The 21418-nt window shown below is 38.2% G+C and overlaps 4 protein-coding genes, 2 non-coding genes and 1 pseudogene across 7 annotated transcripts; 4 read left to right on the top strand and 3 right to left on the bottom strand.

The window, feature by feature from the left end:
- Positions 1-997: 997 nt before the first annotated feature.
- Positions 998-2857, bottom strand: LOC108856266 (zinc transporter 4, chloroplastic). The gene is made up of 4 exons (XM_018630033.2): positions 2589-2857; positions 2439-2502; positions 1588-2309; positions 998-1508 (listed from the first exon to the last, which is right to left on the bottom strand). The coding sequence occupies exons 1-4, from the start codon at positions 2601-2603 to the stop codon at positions 1059-1061; spliced, it is 1251 nt and encodes a 416-aa protein (XP_018485535.1). The 5' UTR covers positions 2604-2857; the 3' UTR covers positions 998-1058.
- A 3681-nt stretch (positions 2858-6538) lies between these two features.
- On the bottom strand, positions 6539-10858 carry LOC108859061 (MLO-like protein 4). The gene is made up of 16 exons (XM_018632908.2): positions 10706-10858; positions 10399-10585; positions 9812-9869; positions 9483-9694; positions 9271-9387; positions 8987-9047; positions 8580-8671; positions 8409-8483; positions 8167-8252; positions 8007-8056; positions 7895-7935; positions 7634-7807; positions 7519-7554; positions 7366-7433; positions 7233-7293; positions 6539-7147 (listed from the first exon to the last, which is right to left on the bottom strand). Exons 2-16 carry the CDS (start codon positions 10522-10524, stop codon positions 6692-6694), a joined length of 1713 nt encoding a protein of 570 aa, XP_018488410.1. The 5' UTR covers positions 10525-10585; positions 10706-10858; the 3' UTR covers positions 6539-6691.
- A 298-nt stretch (positions 10859-11156) lies between these two features.
- On the top strand, positions 11157-11241 carry TRNAM-CAU (transfer RNA methionine (anticodon CAU)). Its single transcript is given in 2 exon segments — positions 11157-11194; positions 11206-11241. It is a non-coding gene; the product is annotated as a tRNA-Met (tRNA).
- A 73-nt stretch (positions 11242-11314) lies between these two features.
- Positions 11315-12472, top strand: LOC108860078 (uncharacterized; annotated as a pseudogene).
- Positions 12473-12678: 206 nt separating this feature from the next.
- TRNAR-UCG (transfer RNA arginine (anticodon UCG)) lies at positions 12679-12752 on the bottom strand. The gene has a single exon. It is a non-coding gene; the product is annotated as a tRNA-Arg (tRNA).
- Positions 12753-13799: 1047 nt separating this feature from the next.
- LOC108856747 (probable receptor-like protein kinase At1g11050) lies at positions 13800-15884 on the top strand. Its single transcript, XM_018630624.2, has one exon. The coding sequence runs from the start codon at positions 13882-13884 to the stop codon at positions 15754-15756; it is 1875 nt and encodes a 624-aa protein (XP_018486126.1). The 5' UTR covers positions 13800-13881; the 3' UTR covers positions 15757-15884.
- A 374-nt stretch (positions 15885-16258) lies between these two features.
- LOC108856229 (wings apart-like protein 1) lies at positions 16259-20897 on the top strand. Of its 2 annotated transcripts, none has more exons than XM_018629994.2 (13): positions 16259-16805; positions 17221-17320; positions 17424-17766; positions 17950-18062; positions 18264-18392; positions 18532-18625; positions 18721-18813; positions 18898-19517; positions 19602-19852; positions 19938-20085; positions 20172-20269; positions 20353-20437; positions 20532-20897. In XM_018629994.2, exons 1-13 carry the CDS (start codon positions 16384-16386, stop codon positions 20613-20615), a joined length of 2580 nt encoding a protein of 859 aa, XP_018485496.1. In that variant the 5' UTR covers positions 16259-16383; the 3' UTR covers positions 20616-20897. The 2 variants fall into 2 exon arrangements, with proteins under 2 accessions (XP_018485496.1, XP_018485497.1); XM_018629995.2 differs by having other exon boundaries at positions 16260-16805; positions 20356-20437.
- The last annotated feature ends 521 nt before the right edge of the window (positions 20898-21418 follow it).

Here is a 21418-nt window from a genome sequence, read left to right on the forward strand (position 1 = left end):
ATCAAAAACTTCTCCAAACTTCCAATTCTCCCTCAAATTTGACCATATGGCACAAGTCAAATTTGGAAATGCTATGAGGTTCTCCTCATTAAAACCCTCATTAGAGAAAACTCAAATGGGACAAAACTCTAATGAGATGGTGAAATACCCTTAACCCATATATAAAACTAAACCATGTCTCAAACAATCTACTTGGAAGATATAACTCATCTATACCAAACCTGAAGAATGAAAAGTAAGAGAGACAAAGAGTGAGGACGGTTCACACTATAATATGCAATATATAAATGAATAATGAGTTAAACAGAATAAAAACCGGCAAACGAATGGAATAGTATATGATGTGAAAGTACGATTCCATGTAAAATGGAATAATCTGAACCGCATACTATTCTACATGAGATGACATATAACAACGGAATATACTGATACAGTCATAGACGTAACACCAAGAACTTACGGCGTTGTCAAAAATCTGAGAAAAACTGAGTTGGTGAAGTTGGAGAGGCCGGTTGTGTTACTTCCCTCGGCCGAAATGGTAACGCAAACCACAACCACCAAAACCCAAAGCCGAAGACGATTAAAAAGGAGGACGACGGAGATGAAAATTGGACTGTACGCAGTGGCGAAGCGTTGGAGCAGATCGGCGGAAGAGGGTTTTCGATTTCCAAAAATTACAGAAAAAAGTGAGAAGGAGAAGATGTGAATAGGGCGAAGACACGATTTACTTTGGACAATTCAGAATTATATTTTTAATTAATTTCTTTTAGCAGGTAAGCCGGTTAATTTTCAAGGACACTACCGTATTATTATGTATATATGACGCTGTATAGCTGTCCGTTAGGTAAAACTGCTACTCTGCAAATTACCATTTTTTTCATGGCTATAGGCCCCAATTCCCCTTATAAGATCAGTAGATCACAAAACTTTTTTGTTTTAACATCATCGTTTTCCAATATATTCCCCTAAACATTATATTATATGAATCAATGCAAAAGAGAGAAGGCGTATATTTATTTGTTTCTACGGGAGATCAATAGCATGCAATCTAAAGAGATCTACGCCCAAATGGCAAGCGCGGACATAAGTCCAGCTCCAAGGAACAACATTACATAAGACACAATTTGAAGCCTAACATTACAACTCATCCTCTTGCTTAGAAAATCAGCTGCGATCAGGTCCACCAGAGCCATGTACACCAGTATCCCAGCCGAGAGCGAGTCTAGTATCCCCTCTGCGATCAGAGCTCCAGGACTATGCGAGTTGAAAGACGACGCCACCGCTGTTCCAATCCCTACAGGTGTTGTTAGCGCGAAGAAGCAAGCCATTATGGTCGCTGATTTGTTCTTAAACTCTGCTTGAGAGATGCAGCCTCCGAGCGCAAACCCTTCAAAGAACTGGTGAAACGATAGAGCTGCAATTAGAGGTCTGATCGTGCATGGAGACTGAGATACTCCGAGGGATAAACCGATGATGATTGAGTGCGATACAATCCCAAGCTCCAATATCTGTAAAAACCCAATCTTTTAGACACAATCTTAACATAATGTTTGAGAGCAAAGAAGTAACTTATAAGAGACTTAAAACCTGTGAAACAACAACATGCCTAGCTCCGTTTCCGACATCTTGATGTCCGTGGGCGTGCCCATGTCCGTGCGCATGTCCATCGCATGTACCAAGGCCATTAGAGTGGCTATGTCTATGATGAGCAGCATGAGCACGAATGCCAACAATATGCATCCCACCACCTTCCTCTTCACCAAACACTTTACTACTACAATCACTCACTCTTTCAACAACCACGGGAACAACAACAGACGCCTCTTCACGACCAGACTCAACACCAACAGCAGCAGAAGCTTCACTAGCAGCAGCAGACTCATCACCCCTCTCTTGCCTCCTCTCATAATACTGAGTCCCCATGAAATCAACAAGCAGAGTGATCAAAGCAGCCACCATTGCAAAGAACCCAGGAAAGGGAAACTTAGACCACGGAAACTCAGGCAAACAAGGGTTGGTGAGAGCTTCAGTGCCTCCAGCAAGCATGTGGACGAACCCAGTGGCGAGTATGACACCAGCTGCAAAGGCCTTAGCGGATACAAAGAGGTTCCCTTCGGTTTGAAGGAAGCGGCGGTTCTTGCCAACGAGAGGTATGGCCACACCTGCAGCTCCAGATAGGAGAATGGACGCAATGGCGACGAATTTGAGTAGAAACGCAGCTGAGTCGTCTCTGCAGAGGTCGGATTCGCCGGCGTCGCAGAGGATCTTGGGAGAGGCCATTGTTGACGGAATCATCTGCAAAATGGACTCTTTTTTCGTTGTTTCGACGGTCCATACATCAAGAGAGAAACCCATTTCAGAAGAATCAAAGTTTCGTAATCTAACAATCAATGGCGAATCTTACGGAAAAAACGCAGATAAGGTGTTCGACGAAATACCTGAGAGAGATTCTCTTCCTGATCCACCACCGAACAAGTATAGAGGAAACAGTTTCCAGAGAATCTAAAACACCAATTAAAGGATATTTTTTTTCAAAAATCAGATTCAAGAATGGAGAAAGGATGAATTCTGATTATAAAATGACTAACATCGACGATGATCATGGGGAACAAAGAGAGAGAGTATATTCTTGGTTCTTCGTTCTTTCTCGGGATCAGTGAGCGGAAAGCTAAACCTTTTTTAAAATAGGAGAAACCTAAAAGAAGGAAGAGTGTTGGAGAAAGAGTGTCGACATTGTCAGCAAGAAAGAGTAACAAACAGGCTGCTCCGTGGCAGCTCAACACTGATGAGAGACTGACGCGATTCAGTTACTCTCTCAAAACTTTGTCTATACTTAGCTAAATATGTCGACATTCTCATGTTATTCTCTTTTTCCCTTTTTTCTTTTTTTTTGTTCAACCTTCTCTTTTTCCCCTTTCTTGTGATTTTGAAGACTTTTAAGGTAGTGATACTTTTAAATTTGGTTAAAACTTTTCGGTAAAAAAAAAACACTTAACTTTTGTTGACAATCAGTTTAATCATATCATTTTCGTCATATTTTTAGTCAGCACTTCTAATTTCCTTTTTAGAAACTGGAAAGAATGGAAACATCTAATTCATATAAAGCCATGGAATCGTTAGTTATAGTTGACTAACAATAGATCTAAAATGATTTTTAAAGTGATAATTTTTTTGGCACAAATATAAATCAACAGTTTTAAAAAAAAATGAATGTTAAATTTTAGAATAAATTATTTAGTAACAATAAATTTTTATAAATATAAATATTGAATAAAGTAAAATGCAAAAGGAATCTTGTAACTCATTTATAAAAATTATACATATTTTTGTTTTGAAGATATTTATTATAAACATAAATAATCATGAAGAATTCATCAATTGATAATTCTTTTCATTTAAGACTGAAAAGTTGAACTAATTTCACTAACATTTTTTTTTACGGTAAGAGTATAAAACATAATTCAAATAAGATTGAATAAATAGTTATGTAAATTGACCGTAAGTAATTATAAAAGTTCTTCATAATCATTTTATAACTAAATACTCAATTAATGATATGTTAACTAATTATTTTAGAATGTAGATGAAAATAAGAGAAATTGTTACTTTGAGAAAATGAAAAAATTATATATTTTGGTTTAAGTTATTTCTTATCCAAAGTTTTATTATTAGTATTATAGTTACTAAAAATATATTTTCAAATTTCATTTTTTTAAATTAATGATTTATATATGTTTCAAAAAAATCATCAACTTCAAAAGACATTTTAGACATAATGATATGATCAACAAAAATTTATAATTAAAATAGCTTGTCAACAAAAGTTTAGCATTTTTTTAGTTTACCGAAAAATTAGTGGTTTCTTTCAATCAAATTTGAAATTTGATGATTTAAATGATATATTTTTTTCTATTATACAACATTATAGTATTATTATATCTGTAAGTGGTCTTCTTTAACCGTAAATGTTGTGATGGTAAATTTTTTGTTTGTTTGTTAAATCGAGTAGTCTACATATTATGTTGTGTATGGAGAGAGGTAATGCAGTGACCATCTACATTTGACTGCTAATGCATTGATAGTTTTATCAATTTTCCTTCATCTCAAACACTATACCTTCCTACTAATCATGAAGATACCAGAACTGATCTATTTTTTTTAGCAGATTCAATTTGTCCTCACAAAAGTTACATCATCAAACCTAAACAAAGATTGGCAGCAAAAAAAAGTTTAGTTGCAGTGGTGATGAAACAAATAAATCTTCTCTTAGTGGCTTATTAGAGGCTTATACATATATAGTTTATATAAGTACAAACAAAAGTTGTATTGTTTATTTTATTTTCACAATAGAATTTATCTCTGTCTTAGCATTTCAATACATTCTAATATATTTAGTAAAACTATATCCAAAACAACATTTAAATTTCTGTGAAGCATATTTTATATACATGAAATAATATAATAAAAATTGATTTAAAAAAAAAAATTAATGTATGTATGATAAAAACTAAAAAGAATTTTTTTATAAATAATAACTCTATAAATTAATAAAATATAACAGTCTCAGTGTTATTAGTATATAGAGTTGTTTTTATATTTACACTAATCAACTATCTAATATAAAAAATTATGTTATTTGGTTTATTATATTTTACATAATACTTGTTTCATGATATTTTATATTTGAAATTTATTTATCATTGTAGTTTCGTTTTATTTTGATGATTTTTTCTTTTTCTGTTTTGTTTGTCCATATTTTCATCAAATATTTTCTTGGTTCATATTATATTAATCACTTATAATTTTACATCTTGTTCACAATCACCTATATAATTTTATATTAATTTTTACTATTATAATTTTATTTCTTCCCTAAAATTAATATATATATATATATATATATATATATATATATTTGGATATATTTTTGCTGATATATTAATTATATTTCCATAAATATTTTATGGTAAATTTTTAAGTTGTTTAAAATGCTAGTCAATGTGCTGATTAGGCCAACTCATACAACACAACTAATCAAACTTTAATGCTAGAGCATTTGCAAGGTCTTTCAGTTCAAGATGGTGAGATTCAAAAATATGCTCAAAGTGCTATGGTTGAGGTAGACATTATGAAGGTAGACTCTCTCTCAAAAAAATTATTTGTTATCAAAAAGGTACATATATATAAATTTGGATATATTTTTGCTGATATATTAATTATATTTCCATAAATATTTTATGGTAAATTTGTAAATTGTTTAAAATCTATAAAATGCTAGTCAATGTGTTGATTAGGCCAACTCATACAATACAACCAATCAAATTTTAATGCTGGAGCATTTGCGTGGTCTTTCAGTTCAAAATGGTGAAATTCAAAAATATGCTGAAAGTGCTATGGTTGAAGTAGACATTTATTATTATGGTAAAAATTCCCTCAAAAAGGTACTTGTTATCAAAGTATGGAGGAGAACCATAATTTAAACAATGTAATTTTCTTTTCAGACGATTAAATTTGGCGAAGTAAGATTTATGCCAACGAGTATCTCAGCCATCAAATGTGGGCAATATTTGTGGATGGTTTCAGGATCTTAAAGACCCCTTAGTTCAAGTTAACATCCTGGTGTTCTAAGAGTCAGTCAATGAAGTTGGGGATTAGTCATACTAGTTTGTTAAGGAGGAGAACGTTCCTGGAGGAAATTAATGCTGAAGCATTTGGAAAGAGGTCACAAAGTTGAAGATGGTGAAATTAAATATATCCTAGAAATGCTATGGGTGAGGTGATATATCTACCATTGTGAAGAAGGGGAAATTTCAAAAGTTTTATTGTGGAGACATAATATTCTTTTATAGTGGTCAATTTAAGAACAATTTCATTTTAAGGGGGTCAATACATTAATCTCTTAGACTATTTTATACTTTTTCTGTTTCCATATAAATGATGTTTTATGTGATTTTTGTTTTTTCGTAATAAATGATGTTCTTACATATATAGGTAACTTTATCTTCATCAAAAACTGCGTAACCAATCACATTTTTCATATTTACATTTATAATTTAAAATTTTATATTTTAATTATATTTTCATTTTATATTTAAGATGAAAATAGATTTCTTAATATCTGTGCATTGATGTGAAACATCATCTAATATGAAACAGAAAAGTAATATTTTAGAGATAAAATATAAGTAAATTTCATTTTTGTTCAAAATTTTTTTTCATTTTCTGAAAAATCATATGGGTCATGTTACCCACCCTCCTTGTGAGCTCGTTCCGCCACTTTCATCCAAGAGTTGCAGCAATTATGTCAATAGACCATTGGAAGTATGATTATTACTACCACCATAATGGATACAATATGAAATTGAACCTTGCTTGTCTCGGATAATGGTTCCATATTATAGAACTAATCTATATTTACATGGTTATCATGGTATCATCATCTACTTTGACACTGAAATCTGCATCCCACATTGTTTGTTAACTTGAATAGTCTACATGACCATCTACATTGATAGTTTTGTCCAAATTCACACTCATATCAAAAGAGCAAAAGCGCACCAAATTATAATGAGAACATTGTTAGGAACAAAAAGATTTACTCTGTTACAGTAGTTTGTGCTTTTATGGATGTCATTGTCAAGTAATTACAACTTTACCAAGCTTCACTAAGGAAGAAGAAGGAGAAACAAGATCAAGTCCTCCTAAACAAATCAAAAAGTGTTTCACCAGCTTCACCATTAGTCTCTTCACTCTCACTCCTTCTCCTTTCATTATCTTCTTCACTTTCAACCTCAATCTCAATCTCATCGTTTAAAGATTGCAACGAACCAATGTTATTGAATGTTTCAGACAGATATTCTTCAACTCTAGAAGTGTATTCATCTTGAGGACTGCTCGATGAAGCTGCTGCTCCGAATATGGACTCTGCTTGGTCTGTAGAGTTTATGGTGATCTGATTCAGTGAGGTCATCGATGAGCTCCTCGACAATGTTCCCACTGTCATCTCGTCTCTCTCGTCTATTGTTGCTGTGTCCAGTGAACACACTGACCTCGCGTGCTTTGACCTCTCTTTCACTCTCTTGCACCAGCTGTGAAGTGAGTCTCTTACATTCTCCGCTATCACAGCTTTCTTGCACCGAGACCCCATCTGTTCAGATGAATCCATCGAATTTTTTTGATGAAAATTGCTTAGCTAAAGACCTGAAGATATATGAAAAAGGTTTAGAACGAACCTGAGTGACAATAACATTGAGAGGCACAGTGCCATAACTACACCAGAACTGAACAATAACCCTGCATTCACCACAAAGAAAATCGTTAGAGACGGTTGGTTGCTTAAAAACTATTATGTGAGTTGAAACGCACCCGGAAATGAGACGGCTAGATATCATAACGTGGTTCTTCATGAAGCAAGATCTTTCCTTGATTCCCCACTGATACATGAGATGAAAGATCTTGTTAGAAATCTGAAAAAAAACTTTGCATAGCTGATTTAAGCATTGATGCAGGTGTTCTTACCAAGAACCAGATAAATGTTGCCATCTCAAATGCATTCTGCATTAGCAGAAAGTATATAAGGATCATATCTGTGAATAAATAAACAAGATTTCATGGCTTGTAGTTTTGTTTATACCTGAAAAATGATAAACTGTATCAGCCGTAACAGAATTTCTGGTTTCCCGAACCAGAAAAGTCCATCACGCGGTTTCACTTGAGCCCCAGCAGTTGTGCCTGTCTGCTGCTCCTTAACCTCAAGAGCTAGCTTCGAGACAACATGCTCAAGTTTCGTTCCAACCAACATGACAAGCTTAAACAACAAAACACATGCTCTGAGTGTTAGTGCCTTTATGAATTTCAAGCTATCTACTTGCTTACTCTTGCTTTGTTCACTTACAATGGCAGGGATGAATGATAACCAAAAGTACATATTCAGACCTGCAACAGTATCACTGAATTAAAATGATAGAAATGGAGTTCACATTGTATTTATATAACCGGTGAGTTACCATGAACATTTATGCAGATACATACTATAGCGTAAACCCAAAGCGGCCAGCTGTTGATTTATCAAGAAACATTCATCAGTATTATTAGCTCATGAAATCTTCAGACTGTAGTTTGAATCAAAGAGGCTTAGATAATTTCTGAATTCTAATAAAAGAGTACCTTATTCCAACGATGCCATGAAACTCATCTTCCATGCTCCGTACCATATACATATGGAAGTTGTATGTAAATGGCAAGTTATGTTTCTGAAATTTGAAAGCAACAGAAACATGAATTCAGTACAATCATCATGCCAACTACCAGATGGGCTGAAAAGACTGAAAACAACAATATGAATAACCTTCACAGTCTAAGAGGCCAAAGAAGTGTTCTAGTTTATGCTTGAAGGGAAAGGTACTCACAGTGAGGAAACCTAACCGAAGCGCAAAGTAGTCAGCCTTCCGTATGGAGCCTCTAAACTGCCGCAGGAAACAAAGCTGCAACAGAAAACATAGTATATAGAAATGGTCTTTGATTGTCTGAAGTTCCCAACTGGAGATATAACAGTTTAAGGTAACATCGCAGCGAGTTACCATCCAGATGAGAAAACGATTGTTACTCCAAGGATGAGAGGCATGATGGAAGACAAATGTTGACTGACGCATCATCACTTTCGTCCTCTTTGCTATTGAACAATATCAAGAATTTTTTTTTTCTTTTTATCAAGAAATATTTGAAGATCAAAGCAGCCAATATATGTAGTTATCAAAGTTTACTGGAATTGACTAGATAGTCAAGGCGAAGAGATAATTGCAACTGCGGCATAAAAGCATCTCCACGGCTCAAATGAGCTCATGAACTCAACAACCTAAATAATCCTGGTTTCACGCTGTTCCTAGTCCTAAGACAGCACAGTTCCTCATGTGCCTCAAGATGAGATTCATCAAAGAAGCATAGCAATCTTTACTTGAAGGAGAAACAGAAAAGTTCTGTAATTTACCATGGATATCTGCTTCAGCCATTACGATCGCTTGGGCTTCCCATTTCCTCCAACTGTAAATCTGTGCACATGATTAAAAAAAACACTGTTACCATGTTCTCTCTACATCACATTAACAACAGTATTTGTAATCAACTGTCATGTACATAACAACAGCACAGTCTATTTGATTAAAAAGGCGGTAGCAAGTATAGTTCAAATGTAGTCCTACCCCGAGCAACATAGAAATACCAACGAATAAAATTGTAACACTCATATGCAGATTCAGGAGCTAGATTGTGTACCTTGCTCATGGCTAAACCAATGGCAATGCCACTGTACAGAACATGAGTTATACCCAGGACAAACAAGAATCTCAGGAGTTGCTCGAGGCCCTCATACGACACAAATGGTTCACGGCCCTGACATTGTGTCCAAGTTCCACTTCAGATATATATGTATCATCAAAGGTAAAAGGAAAAGTGACTGCTTAGTCGACTGATAAGTAGACATTTACATGACCACATTGATGAGGGGCTACATGATGTGGTAAGGAAGTGTTGCTTGTAGGAGAGGTGTGCTCCAAAAGAAGTTTCTTATGGATTCCGTAGTCTTGTTCAGAGCAAATATAAAATTTACTGTTGAAAAGAGAAGAGTTTACACAGATGTCTGAAATCCATCTCGCGCTTTGTGACAAGAGCAGTGATATGAGCCCCAGCAACATCAACTCTACCAAGAAAGTTTAACAAGTCAAAATCTATAAAAGAAGACAGCACATTCACTATTGCCAGCATAAGATACAAGGACCACAACTCTAAAATTCCACCACTGGTATAATTTACATACCTTCTTTCATCTTCTCCAGAGAAGTAAAAAGTGCTTTTCTTCTTGTCTTCTTTAACCACTAAAACACAAAAAAAAAACATAGAAATAAGCGTCGCATCTTCATCTAACATGGAACACTTTCTTGTCCAGTTAAACAATTATCATATAACAATGACATCTCCTAAAGTGAGAACCTCAAAACTTGTCCTAAATTTCATAACAGAGCAAGGTCTTCTTCCCCTAACATTTAGCAACCATTAACACAAATCCTGAGTAACAGTTTCTTGTCCAGTTAAACAATTATTATGTAGCAATGACTTCTCCGAATTCCTAACAGTGAGAACCTTAACACTTCTCCCAACATTCAGCAAACCATAAGCACAAATCCTGAGGAACAAACATCTCCTCGTCCATAAAAACTCTCACTTTCTAGTACCCATTAACAGATAAAAACACTAGCTGTTCACAAATCAAAGGAGAGCAAGACTTTTAGTCCCCCCCCCCCAAGTGCATAAAACTTCATATACTCATTATCCGAGCTGAACATTTCAACAAACACTTACCAGACATAGAAAGCTCAAAAAAAAAAAAAAAAAAAAAGAACTAACCTTTCCGAATCTGTAGATGGCGCGTTCAACTAGAAAGCAAACGAACACCAAAACAGTGACAACCGAAGCAACAGAGTAAGTCGGCGTCTCTGCGAGAGACCTCCCTTGTTTCATCATATGCTCCATCTCCGGCTTGTAAAGTCGCCACAAACTTTTCTTCCGAGAAAGTTTGAGAAGCGATCTGCATCTGTGTGATTACGTTGGAAATAATAAAAGTTTTTAGCTTTTTATATTTTTTCTTTCTTCATTTAAATTAGAAATAAATAAATAATTCAAGGAGGAGGAGAAAGCTCATGGAATGCTGTACCAAGTAGAAACCGCCGCACATGGCTACTTCCTCTTCCTTCCTTCTTCCTCCAACGTCTTTCATTTAATGCATCTCATGTGCTCCTGTCTTAAAAGTCGTTATAGTTTTTAATTATGCACAAAAGCTGGCCTTGACCGACCGGTTCAACCGTATAATCCCCCACCTGATATGATTGATTCATTAGTCATATCCTCCTCCCACGATCTTTCTCCGGTAGACTAAGATTCAGGACTTGACTGACCGGTTCAACCGTTTCATCCACCATTTGATAATTAAAAACCGATCAGCCGTCTAATCCACCAACTGGTAATAAAAATCCGGTTTGATTTATGTCTGATTGATTTATAGACGGCGGTTAATATAATAAGTTACGTGTGTCCCAAGATGTTTTTAATCACTGAGAAAACATTATCAAGTAAATATTTTATTGTCAACAAAACAGAGCAACAACGGGGTGGTGGCGCAGTTGGCTAGCGCGTAGGTCTCATAGCTATTGAGTGATCCTGAGGTCGAGAGTTCGAGGCTCTCTCACCCCATATTTTATTTTTTCCCAACTCTCTCTCCCATTGACCTTTTACATTTTGTCTCTCTCTCTCTCCTCCACTCTCCAAATCTTCTTACATGCACAATCTTTTTTTTTCCGACAGACTACAAATTCAGACATCGGAGACTCTGATGCAAGGTGAAGTACAATTGCAGCCACCAGATTCTCAGAACCTCAGTGATTCCGCTCCCTTATTAGGAAACACTCTATCATCTTCTTCTTCTTCTTCTTCCTCGGCAGAGGCAGAGAGTTCCGATCATGAGATAAACGCTGAAGATGATTTGGAGAGCGGTGGTTCTGCTTCTTTATCTCCTCTTGTTGTCGTATCTGTCTAGAGAACGACAGCGATTTCCTAGGAGACGAATTGATATCGCCGTGTATCGTTCGTGTCTCGATCTTGGCGTTCGGTCAAGGAAGGGTTTGCTTTCTCTCACTGCACTACCTGCAAAGCTCAGTTTCATCTCCGTGTTGAGTCTTTGAAGATAACAACTCTTGGCGGAGGAAAAATAAGTTCAGACTCTTTGTTGCTAGGGATGTGCTTTTGGTCTTCTTCGCTGTGCAGAGTTTCGCAACTCTTTCAACGATGATTGGGATCGTATACTGTCCAAACGTCCCATCCCCTTCTACTATTGCATCGGTGAATCCTCAATCTTTAATAATCTCCTTTCTTGTCCATCATTAGAACCTAACACGCTTCATGAATCATCATATAGGGGTTGTGACTTTCTTTGTGCTGACTGGTTTCTTGGTCTCGTTCTACACTGCTCGTCTCTCAACGGTACTGACCCGAGGATGGCTGGGTGTCAGAACTGCTGTTACGGATGGGTGATCTTGGATTGTTTCCCTGCATCAGTGGAAGCTTGTTTTGCTCTTGTTGTTGTCTTTGTTGTCATCTTCGCTATTCTTGGTTTAGCGTATGGGTTTCTTGCTGCGACTATGGCCATTCAGAGGATATGGCAGAGGCTGAGAGGCATTACCATATTCTCACAAAGCGAGAGCTCACGAAGGAGTACGTTGTAGAGGATCTTCATGGATGTTACACTCCCCCGAAGCTTGATGCTGAGCATGAAGGAAGACTCAAAATGCTGAAACTTATGTGACAGTTCTTTGAGGTGGAAATAAAAGGTTATGTAGAGTTTTTTCATGAATGTCTTTTACGCGCGGTTGTAATAAGTAATAAATACGCTACCTTGAGATGAAGCAACACTACAGCTTTAGTAGTAGTGAGTACTTAAGGATATTGAGACCAAAGCCACAACACAGAGTCTATCACTCAAAAAGCTCAACTAAGAAGGGACTAGCTTTCCTTTAGAAATCACTGAGCTAATCAGTGGCGAGCATCTGGCAAGTGAAGGATTACAGGTTATGCAGTTTCAAAAATTTGCTAGAAAACTCCAAAAGCGAAATATAAAAAAATATTTTAAAAATCCGACCACAGTGGGAGTCGAACCCACGACCTTCTGATCCGAAGTCAGACGCGCTAATCCACTGCGCTATGCGGTCAATTGATATTCGTTTGTATATAAGATTATATATAGCAGGATGTAGTTTTTGTAATCCACTATTGAAATCAATGGAGCAATGAAGAAAGATAATGTACTTCTGTTCAACAAAACATAAGTTGTTAGCCACAAAGAAATGCCAACCAAAGCCTTTAAGCTTCACAAGAATGAGAATAAACTAAAAGTATTATTTACATCAAGAATCATATAGTAGAACAGTCCACTCTAAGAAACAAACAAAATAATAATTTGTAAAAATAAGCATAAAGTGTCAACATATCACAACTTGCAAAGCCTCAAGCTCTCAACTCGTGAAACTTATATACAAGGAAGAATAGAGAAAAAGACATGACGTGTATGGCACGTAACCCGCCAACCTTTATGCTCAAGAACAATCTTCAGAACCTCATAGGCCAATGATCGTTTGTTCTTCACTCAACTCTTTAGGAAAATTCACTAAAATATATTTTCAAATCTCCTCGTTTTTAATATTTTTTAGTATTAGGCAAAACTTACCTTTTTAGTATCTGCCACTTGAGATTTAACAACAAGAGCATCTGATAACGAAGATGGAGATTTAACAAAAATTATTAATCGTTGTATTATTATTCTTTTATTCTCCCATGTTACGTTGTTTTCAGACAGCAGCAATGAAACGTGGTCATAATAAAAAATATACTCCCTCTGTTTCAAATTATATGTCGTTCTAGAAGAAATTTTTTATTTCAAAATAAGTGTCGTTTTCGGTTTTTAATGCAAAATTTATTGATAATATTCTCTTTTCTATTTTTTATTGGTTGAAACATGGTTAGGTGTATTGGTAATAGTGTTTTTATTTTGGAAAATATATAAAATTAAATGTTTTCTTAATCTGTGTGCATAAGGTTAGAACGACATGTAATATGAAACGGAGGGAGTACAATATAATTATCTTCATCGTCAGACAGTGTTGGCAGTTGGAGGTGGGGACAAGCTCTCTGAGTTTCCACGTTGCTTCCAAAAGTCAAATAGATCAAAGCAGCCTCTTTGACCAAAGACCAAACAAATCCAACTTTTTGTTCTCTATCTCCCACTTTCAATGTCCAAATCAATCACTCACAAACCTCTGTTTCTCCATAGCCATCAAGAACATGGCGAAATCGAACCTCCCTTTCCTTCTCCCCCTCCTCTTCGCCATCGCCAATCTCTCAGCCTCCGCTCCATCTCCGTCACCGTCTCCTACTTGCCCTCTAGACTTCAGCCACGTCACGAGAATCCCATGGAACACCACGGACTGTCAAAGCTACGACAGATCAGTCGAGAGAAAAAACAGCTGCTGCCAATCAGTTCTCACTCTCGTCGGAATCCCCATGGCTCACCGTCTCAAACAAACATCAAACTTCCGTCTCCCAAACCTCGCCACCTCCGTCTCCTGCCTCGACGACCTCGAGAAGAAGCTCGAGTCCCTCTCCCTCCCTCCCAACCTCACCTCCGTCTGCTTCGATCCGAACCAGTTCGTCATCAACAACGAGACCTGCGCGGGAATCCAGACCACCAAGGACTGGGTCTCCCGCCTCGGCTCCACCACGGCGCTCGACTCCGCCTGCGCCACCGGCCTGACCGATCTCACCCGCTGCGACGCTTGCGTCGCGGCTGGCTTTCGCGTTCAGACGCAGCTGATCACTCTGGACGGTAACACCTCTCACGGTGTGTACTGTTACCATTTCGCCGTTCTCTACGCTGCTGGCATCGTTAACAAGAACGGACCTGAGGGCGATGACGCTCTGTCTTGCCTCTTCTCCTTGAGCTTGAGATCTCCGTTGAGCTCGAAGAAGAAAAAACACACGGTCGTGGCGCTTGTTTTAGGCTTAACCGGAGCTGGCCTCGCGGTTTTGGCAATTACCGGTTTGTATCTCCGGTTCGGTAGAGCGGTTAAGAGAGGAGAAATTGGTTGGGAGGAACAAGAGTCTAGACCGAAATGGAGACCGAACACCGGTTCGATCTGGTTCAAAATCGAAGAACTCGAGAAGGCTACCAACAGCTTCTCCCAGAAGAATTTCATCGGTCGAGGCGGGTTCGGTTTCGTCTACAAAGGCGTTCTACCGGATGGTTCGGTTATCGCGGTTAAGAAGGTGATAGAATCCGAGTTCCAAGGTGATGCGGAGTTCCGCAACGAGGTTGAGATCATTAGCAATTTGAAACACAGGAACCTGGTCCCACTTAGAGGTTGTAGTATGGTTGATGACGAGAGCGAGAGTCAGAGGTATCTTGTTTATGATTACATGCCTAACGGGAATCTTGACGATCACTTGTTCGCTCCCAAGACGCCGTTAACCTGGCCGCAGAGAAAGAGTATCATTCTCGACGTAGCTAAAGGGTTGGCTTACTTGCATTACGGCGTCAAACCGGCTATATACCACCGTGACATTAAAGGTACAAACATATTGTTAGACGTCGAGATGAGAGCGAGGGTTGCGGATTTCGGTTTAGCTAAACAGAGCAGAGAAGGGGAGTCTCATCTCACTACTAGAGTAGCCGGTACGCACGGTTACTTGGCTCCAGAGTACGCGTTGTACGGTCAGCTAACCGAGAAAAGCGATGTGTATAGCTTCGGGGTTGTTGTGTTGGAGATAATGTGCGGAAGGAAAGCTCTCGATTTATCTACTTCCGGTTCACCAAACACGTTTTTGATAACGGATTGGGCTTGGTCGTTGGTGAAGGCAGGGAAAACAGAGGAAGCGCTTGCGCCGTCTTTGTTGAGAGAGGAGCCTTCGGGGATGTCGAATCCGAAAGGGATCATGGAGAGGTTCTTGCAGGTTGGGATCTTATGCGCTCATGTTTTGGTTGCGTTAAGGCCGACGATATTAGATGCGTTGAGGATGCTTGAAGGAGACATCGAAGTTCCTCCCATTCCTGACCGACCAGTCCCGCTCGCGCATCCTTCGTACCGGATCGATGGGAACGGTTTCACTATATCGCCTGCGCTTAGTGGGCTACAAATACATTCCGGAGACATGCTTAGATAAAGTTTAGAGAATAAGGAGACTCATGTGTGGAGTTTTGGATTTTGTTTTTGTAAATATTTTGAATGCAAAGATCACATTGTGTAAACATATTACATTAGAAATTTATTAACAGCACATCATAGTTCCTATTCGAAATCTATTTTATTCAAACTAGAGACACGAATGCTTAGTTGCTTTTTAGGTAGTGTAAGTCCAAAGGTGTGTTTGAGGCAACTTGCAGCCTATGCACCACAATTGGCGCTGGTCCTTAATCGATGCACCTTCTGCTCACTAGGTGGTCCTCTGGCATCAGCAACCATCACAATTTGCTTTTTATTTGTCCATTTTATAACATACTGTATATACAAAAAAGTGGAGTTGACAAAAGAAAACATTCAAATGAAAATTACTCTAAAATTAATATTAAAATCTAGAGAAAAGCAAGTTATATGTTTACGAAAATCAACAACAATTGTATTATATGCGACTTGATTATAAAAGCATGGAAACAACGGCCATCGCTTGCTTTTGCTGTTACTCTACTCACGAGCGAGCTCTATTACTTATTCTTTTTATTCCCAAAATACCCTTCTCTCGACTCCTCACCTGAAATCTCCCCCGATTTTGCAAAATTCAACGATCTCGGCGATGATGGAGAGAACGTACGGCCGCCGCAAACCGGGGATCCCGCCGAGAACCCCATCAAACTCCCTAAGCGACGCCGTTTCGCAGACGGAGTATCTCTCCTCCTCTTCCTCTCCGGACATCGAACCCTTTGACTACCCACTCGTTCCTTTCTTCAGTCAAGAGTCGTCGTCCACTTACCGAGAGGATTATCCACAGCACGAACGGAGGGAGAAAAGAGCGAGGAACCGCGAGGCCTTCGCGGTTACTTCGACGTTGCTCGAAGCGCAGGAGTTCGGGGAGCTGATGGAGCACGAGGACGAGGTTAACTTCGCGCTTGATGGGTTGAGGAAAGGGCAGCAGGTGAGGATCAGGAGGGGCAGCTTGTCGTCTTTGCTCGCGATTTGCGCTTCTCAGCACCAGCGCCGCTCGTTGAGAGCTCAGGGGTATAACGCTTTTGAGCCTGCCCTAGTTTCGTAGATTCTTCAGTTTCTCCGTTACTCTTAGGGCTTGGTTTAGTGCAATTTGTCACAAATTTTGCGAATTGGCATGTGGGTTTTACGAAAAGGCTTTGCTTGATGTCTTCTGGATTAGGGCACGATTAGGATTGGATTTGATTAAGGCATGAAAGTGTAGAGAACTATTAGCATTTTCTTCTAGGTTTTAGTGAATTGGAATGGTGTATTATAAGAAAGGGTTTGTATCATGATGCACTCCAAGTAAGGTTTTGGTTTCAAGGACTGGAAGTTTTGTATTTGTCTCATCAGTTAATTCATTAGTTGAGTTGATTTGAATTCATAGATGGATTCGAGTTTTATGAAATCTCACCAGACAAAATTTACCCTAATTTCGTGGTTTCAGGATCTCCCAATCCATAATTGATGCGATATTGAATCTTACCCTTGATGATATACCAAGCAATCTTGCCGCAGCAACCCTTTTCTTTGTGCTAACTGCTGATGTAAGTGACTAGCAGATGCTGTTTCATCTTTGATTCACTTTGGTTACGATTTCACCTTTTTTATATATATATATAATTCTGCCAATTCATTTCATGGTTCCAGGGTCAAGACGAGCATTTTATGGAGTCACCCAAGTGCATTAAGTTTCTGATAAAGTTGTTGAAACCTGTGACTGTTACTAGCACCCAAGGGAAGCCGCCGAATATTGGATTTAAGCTCTTATCATTACTTAAGGATGTTGATCCAGCACGGGATGCAGTGAAAATGAATGATCCAAGCGCCAGTGTTATACTTTCAAGAGTTCAGGAACTTCTTGTTAATTGCAAGGAGATCAGATCTGTTGATGATAACTATAAAACCGAAACAAAGAGACCTGAACTAAGTACGAAATGGGTAGCTTTGTTGACTATGGAGAGGGCGTGCTTGTCCAAAATTTCTTTTGATGGTATGTTTTTTTTGGTCTCTTTTGTTGTAAGGTGATGACTAGCTAATTATTTCAGTTATCATCTTAAAATTGATAAAGATAGATAATATTCTCTCCATTTGCTTAGCTAGATTCTTAGATTCTAGTGTGATAAGATTGTGATCCTTTGTCCATCGTTAATCATTTTTTTGTTTCCCCACCCAGATACTTCTGGTTCTGTGAAAAAGACCGGAGGGAATTTCAAGGAGAAACTGCGAGAACTAGGAGGACTTGATGCAGTCATCGAGGTTATTATGGACTGCCACACTGTAATGGAGGTGTGAGTCTGTTTGTTCTTTTCATCTGCACCATAATAAAATACAAACTTTGGTCTCTAACTGCCTAGGACGTTGATAACTTGTATAAAACATCTTAAATTTGCTACTGTTATAACCTGCGTTTTATTGTCTTCTTGTGGAAAGTTTGCAATTGCATATATTAAATTCAGCGAGAGAATCTAATACAGATTCTATATGCAGCGCTGGATGGAATACGACGCACTCTCCTTCCAAGATAAGAAAGATAACCAGCACAAGCAGAGTTTAATGCTGCTTTTGAAATGTCTGAAAATCATGGAGAATGCTACATTCCTCAGCATAGACAACCAGGTATTTCTTATTTATATTGGTTGCTATATTTATAACAAAGTTCTGGAGACCCTGACGTTAATCAGCTGTTCTCAAGTTGTAGTATCTACAACTAAGTATCTGAGATAATATTAATTGTGACGCTAATTTTGTTTGTCAGAACCATTTGCTCGGATTTAAGAAATGTTTGGGTTCTCATAAATCCCGAGTGTCTTTCACAGAGCTCACGTTAAGTGTCATTAAGATGCTTTCAGGTTCGCAGTTGATACCTTGTTTTCTTTTGAGCACACCATGGCTTCTTCTTGTTCTATCATCTTTAATCCTGATAACTCGTTGAACTGATGGTTAGGTCTTCACCTACGTGGAGGGTGTTCAAGTCCTCACAAGAACAATGAAAATCCTCACTGTTCAAATGGTGGTATCTTGGGAGCCGATCGTAGAGGTATTTATTCTTACAGTTACAATTGAATCTCTATCCCCTTCTTATCTCTGTATTTTTATATGTTAAGCCACTCCTCTTTTGCAGTTAACGTTGAGGTCGTGACAATCAGTTCAGATACATGTTCAACCGTTGGCTCTGTCTCCACGAGGAATGGGAGTCTATCCCAGAGAGGCCATACCATAATTGATTTAGATTCATCACCGCCGTCATTGTCGGGATCTCAGTCAAGTGTTTCAGGAAATGATCCCGCTACGTCAACGACAAGAGTCGGTTCCACCGTCTCTGGTTCGTTTGCAGGCAGATTGGCGTCATTGGGTGGTGACATTGCCAGAAGTACTCCAAGGACTAGTCAAGTTGGAGAACCAAGTTGTAAAAGAAATGAAAAATTTTCAATCCCAGAGGAAAACGAAGATCCTTTTGCGTTTGATTTAGAGGATTCTGAACCTTCCAAGTGGGCACTAGTATCTACAAAGCAAAAGAAATCCAGAGCTCAAAAGAAGAAAGGGTGTCACAAACAAAGTAAAGATGAACGTTTGTATCAACCTCTCTCGAGCCAAGAGGAATCATCAAACCATAGGGTGAATTCCCAGGAAGAGTCAAGTGACAGAGACTGCAGTATGTCTCTGCAAGTATCTTCCTCTACAAATGACATTGATGAAGAATGTCTCTGTCTTTTATCTGATTGCCTTCTGACAGCCGTTAAGGTAATTTCCTTAGTCTTGTAACGTCTCTTTGCTGGTCAGTAGCTGGAATAGCATCAATTTAGTTCATAAAATATTCACTTGCAGGTTTTGATGAACTTAACAAATGATAACGCTGTCGGTTGTCGGCAAGTTGGTGGGTGCAGAGGGCTGGAAAGCATGGCTGAATTAATTGCGAGACATTTTCCGTTCACCGAATCTCCTCTTTTCAGTGAGATGGAAGAAACTGAACCTTCACATCAGAAGAAAGACAAACATCTTACAGATCAGGAGTTAGATTTTCTTGTTGCCATCTTAGGTTTGCTGGTAAATTTGGTTGAGAAAGACGGCGTGAACAGGTACAAAACTTCTTGCAGTAAGAATTTAATACCATCATGTGGTTGAGTCAATAGAAACTGAACTAGTTACTCTGTTTGTTTTTAGATCACGGCTTGCTTCAGCGAGTTTTGCAATAACAAAACCAGAAGGGTTGCAAGAGAGTGAACAGGAGATGATTCCTTTATTATGTTCAATCTTTCTCACCAATCAAGGATCTGCAGACACCAAAGAAGAAACAACTACTTTCACCCTAGTGAGTAGCAGCATCTAACTATTTCTTGCTCCTACTCTGAGATCCCCAGAAAAAGTAAACCTGCTTCTTTTTCTTTGGGTGTTCAGGATGACGAAGAAGCTGTTTTAGAAAGTGAAAAGGAAGCGGAGAAGATGATTGTGGAGGCATACTCTGCTCTATTACTCGCCTTTCTTTCAACTGAAAGGTCTTTTTCCTTTCCAATCGTATTATATGTTAATAGTATATCTACACTTTCAAGAAAATAAACATGTTTTTGGGTTTTACTAGCAGTACAAGTATACGCAACTCTATCAAAGACTATCTCCCAAAACGCAATCTCGCAATTCTTGTACCGGTCTTGGAGAGATTTTTGGTATGTGCCTCTTTAACATATTATGTCTGCTCCTTCCAGGCGAGAGGAATCTCGAGATCCTTTAATATATAGCTATGTTCTTTGTTTTGTTTAGGCATTTCACACGACTCTAAACATGATCCCTCCGGAGACACATAAAGCAGTGATGGAAGTGATTGAATCCTGCAAATTACCGTAAAAAACGAATAGAAAAGGGCAGATTAGTTCTTTCATTCGCCTTCTTCTCTGTACAGCTACAAAAGAAACATTCGAAATGATTTGCGGTGATCACTGACTCTGGAGATCGTATACTGTGTAACATAGTGATCATGTTGATGTATAATATAAGGTTACAAGTAGTATGTTAGATCTTTACTTTTAGAGTTTAATCACGTTGTTTGTCTCAGCTGACTTTTACTTACTCAATTCTTTTGTAGTTTTCTTGATACCCTTAAATCATATATACAACTTTGCTTTACTACATTGTTCTTTACAGGTTGTTATATTGCATCCTGAATTGATTATATGAATATCTACATTTTGGTGATGTATATATAAAATTATAAATGTCAGATTATGTGATGATTTTCACAGCACATTCGAGTTATGAAATTTGAAATCTATATTTGTTTGCAGATGTAAACAAAGTTGGCAAAAAACAATTGATCTCATGGGGTAATATCTGAACACTTATTCTCTTGAAGTGTCTTCTAAAAATACTGAAACTTTCTTGACGTTTTCAGGTGAAACAAACTAAGAGGAGTGCCGTGGTGAGGCCTTTAGTCATTGGTTTCTGAGGACTAATTCAATCTCCCTACCCAACTCTCTGGTAAGCTTATCAGCTCGGTCATCGTGTCCACCAGCAAATGTATAAACTCTATATGCAAAATGAAATACTCTCCACAACGTTTTAGCCCATACTACAGTCTTATTCTTGATCATGCTCGACTTTGCCTTGCGTGATTCTGCAGTTGGCGCAGGATGCAAATCTGTGGTTCTCTT

The sequence above is a fragment of the Raphanus sativus genome, chromosome 5 (assembly GCF_000801105.2).
Source record: "Raphanus sativus cultivar WK10039 chromosome 5, ASM80110v3, whole genome shotgun sequence".
Taxonomy (NCBI): domain Eukaryota; kingdom Viridiplantae; phylum Streptophyta; class Magnoliopsida; order Brassicales; family Brassicaceae; genus Raphanus; species Raphanus sativus.

What these genes read in the sequence shown, in the direction of transcription:
- LOC108856266 (XM_018630033.2), bottom strand. An exon ending in AGGAAGAGAATCTCTCTCAG is followed by an intron (nt 2,310 to 2,438) that starts GTATTTCGTCGA and finishes CAACGAAAAAAG; the next exon opens with AGTCCATTTTGCAGATGATT. An exon ending in GGCATGTTGTTGTTTCACAG is followed by an intron (nt 1,509 to 1,587) that starts GTTTTAAGTCTC and finishes GGGTTTTTACAG; the next exon opens with ATATTGGAGCTTGGGATTGT.
- LOC108859061 (XM_018632908.2), bottom strand. Translation starts at nt 10,524, where the DNA reads ATGGAGCATATGATGAAACAAGGGAGGTCTCTCGCAGAGACGCCGACT. An exon ending in TTCGGTTAGGTTTCCTCACT is followed by an intron (nt 8,253 to 8,408) that starts GTGAGTACCTTT and finishes TTCAAATTTCAG; the next exon opens with AAACATAACTTGCCATTTAC. An exon ending in TCAATGTTATTGTCACTCAG is followed by an intron (nt 7,148 to 7,232) that starts GTTCGTTCTAAA and finishes TCATCTGAACAG; the next exon opens with ATGGGGTCTCGGTGCAAGAA.
- LOC108856747 (XM_018630624.2), top strand. Translation starts at nt 13,882, where the DNA reads ATGGCGAAATCGAACCTCCCTTTCCTTCTCCCCCTCCTCTTCGCCATC.
- LOC108856229 (XM_018629994.2), top strand. Translation starts at nt 16,384, where the DNA reads ATGATGGAGAGAACGTACGGCCGCCGCAAACCGGGGATCCCGCCGAGA. An exon ending in TCCTCAGCATAGACAACCAG is followed by an intron (nt 18,393 to 18,531) that starts GTATTTCTTATT and finishes TTTGTTTGTCAG; the next exon opens with AACCATTTGCTCGGATTTAA. An exon ending in GAGAAAGACGGCGTGAACAG is followed by an intron (nt 19,853 to 19,937) that starts GTACAAAACTTC and finishes GTTTGTTTTTAG; the next exon opens with ATCACGGCTTGCTTCAGCGA.